The sequence below is a fragment of the Amphimedon queenslandica genome, unplaced genomic scaffold (genome assembly GCF_000090795.2).
Source record: "Amphimedon queenslandica unplaced genomic scaffold, v1.1 AMPQUscaffold_12355, whole genome shotgun sequence".
Taxonomy (NCBI): domain Eukaryota; kingdom Metazoa; phylum Porifera; class Demospongiae; order Haplosclerida; family Niphatidae; genus Amphimedon; species Amphimedon queenslandica.
The window spans coordinates 17,797-19,386 of NW_003547408.1; the positions used below are offsets into that span (position 1 = coordinate 17,797).

Here is a 1,590-nt window from a genome sequence, read left to right on the forward strand (position 1 = left end):
CATGTGTATGCTAGATAAGCTAAATGGGATAGTTTTGTGTGACCTTTAGGTATAAGCATATTGTTTAATTCTCTCTCTCTCTCTCTCTCTCTTCCTCTCTCTCTCTTTCCCCTCTCTCTCTCTCTCTTTCTCTCTCTCCCTCTCTCTCTCTCTCTCTCTCCCTCTCTCTCCCCTAGAATCCAATATTCGTATACTTCTTGAAGACAAATGCTCTTCTGCTGAACCAGAAGATGAAGAGATAGACGGAGTCGAGGAGGGAGAGGAAGAATACGAAGAGAAACTCAAAGAAGACAAACCAGGCGATGCTGAAGACCCGGAGGTGATAGAGGTAGAGGAGGAAGATCAAGTCGGGGAGAAGCTAAGACAACTCATAGAGATTGTAGAGGTATGCCTCACTTCAAATCAAGGAATGCAGTCGACTGAGTTGACCAGAGCAAGCCTTAACTTATTGAAGACTTATAAAAGTAAGGAAGAATGTACATACTGTACATTACTGTACATACTGTACTGTACATACTGTGTGTGTATGTAAATTAAAGCTTAGGTTTCTATTTTCTAACTTTAGCTTTTATACACAGGCTTCTATATTTAGTGCTTTAATTTGGCCGGGGTTTATTTTGGTGACTGGCAATTTGAAAATATACTTGATATGCTTTATTGATATAAAGTAGGCTTTCATTTTCTTACATGTATAGCCGACATAGACTTTTTAATTAAGACATGTATACATGTAGTATGTACATGTGCATGTATAGTGGGCCCACTGGCTTTTAATTAAGACTGTTTTGCTTTTTTTTTGTTTTTTAGAAGTTACTTGTAATTTTTTTGGCTATTCTCTTGTGCATGATCTTTTTAATTGGATCTCTCCATCATTATTATTATTTCTAATGTGATTTGAATTCTTGTAATTGTATCAGTTTGGGTGTTGTGAAAATGTCATACCACAAAAATGCAACCATATTTAGACGTGCCATTTGTACACGTACATGCGTAAGAAGAGTGAATTTTACTATAATTATAAATACAACATATAAATGTATATCTTTTATGTTGTTTTTTATGAGTTATGATCTAATATTTTGTACATGAATATACATGTATTTTTGATTAAAATCACATACATGTACATGTATTTTGTTTATTTTTGCATGTCATGTATAGATATTTCGTTAAACAAGAGGTATTCGTGTACCTCTATTCCTATTAGGGCATTGAACAAGCTTCATTGATTCTATCTTACCTCATTAATTGTTAGTAGTCATACTCGACTTATTAATTACATTAAAAGGCCACGCCTACGGGTACGCGTACATGTACATGTATAGGCAATGAGTGATTCGGGGAAATTTTTAATTAATCACGACTCTAATACAATGTATATGTGCATATACATAACCGGCGATAAGCATAAAATATATAACATGTACGTACTTGCTAAATTTGGAAATGCCTTAATTTTGTAAATTTGGTTGTGGACCGTACATGTATGTGACTTTTTGTAGTACATGTTCATGGAGGGTTTCCCATAGGATTTGATATAGTGCTTGAATATGCTATTGCCAGTGAATTTTAAAGTTGCTCTAAAATACT

At 34.5% G+C, this 1,590-nt stretch overlaps 1 protein-coding gene across 1 annotated transcript in view; it reads left to right on the forward strand.

Annotated features, from left to right (window-relative positions):
- LOC105314890 (uncharacterized) overlaps nt 1-464 on the forward strand; it is a gene marked incomplete at its 3' end in the record, with an annotated part of 7,541 nt that extends 7,077 nt beyond the window's left edge. Inside the window, exon 4 of the mRNA XM_020004186.1 lies at nt 177-464. Coding sequence (XP_019859745.1) covers nt 177-464 — 288 coding nt within the window. The remainder of the gene's footprint in view (nt 1-176) is intronic.
- Nucleotides 465-1,590: the final 1,126 nt, after the last annotated feature.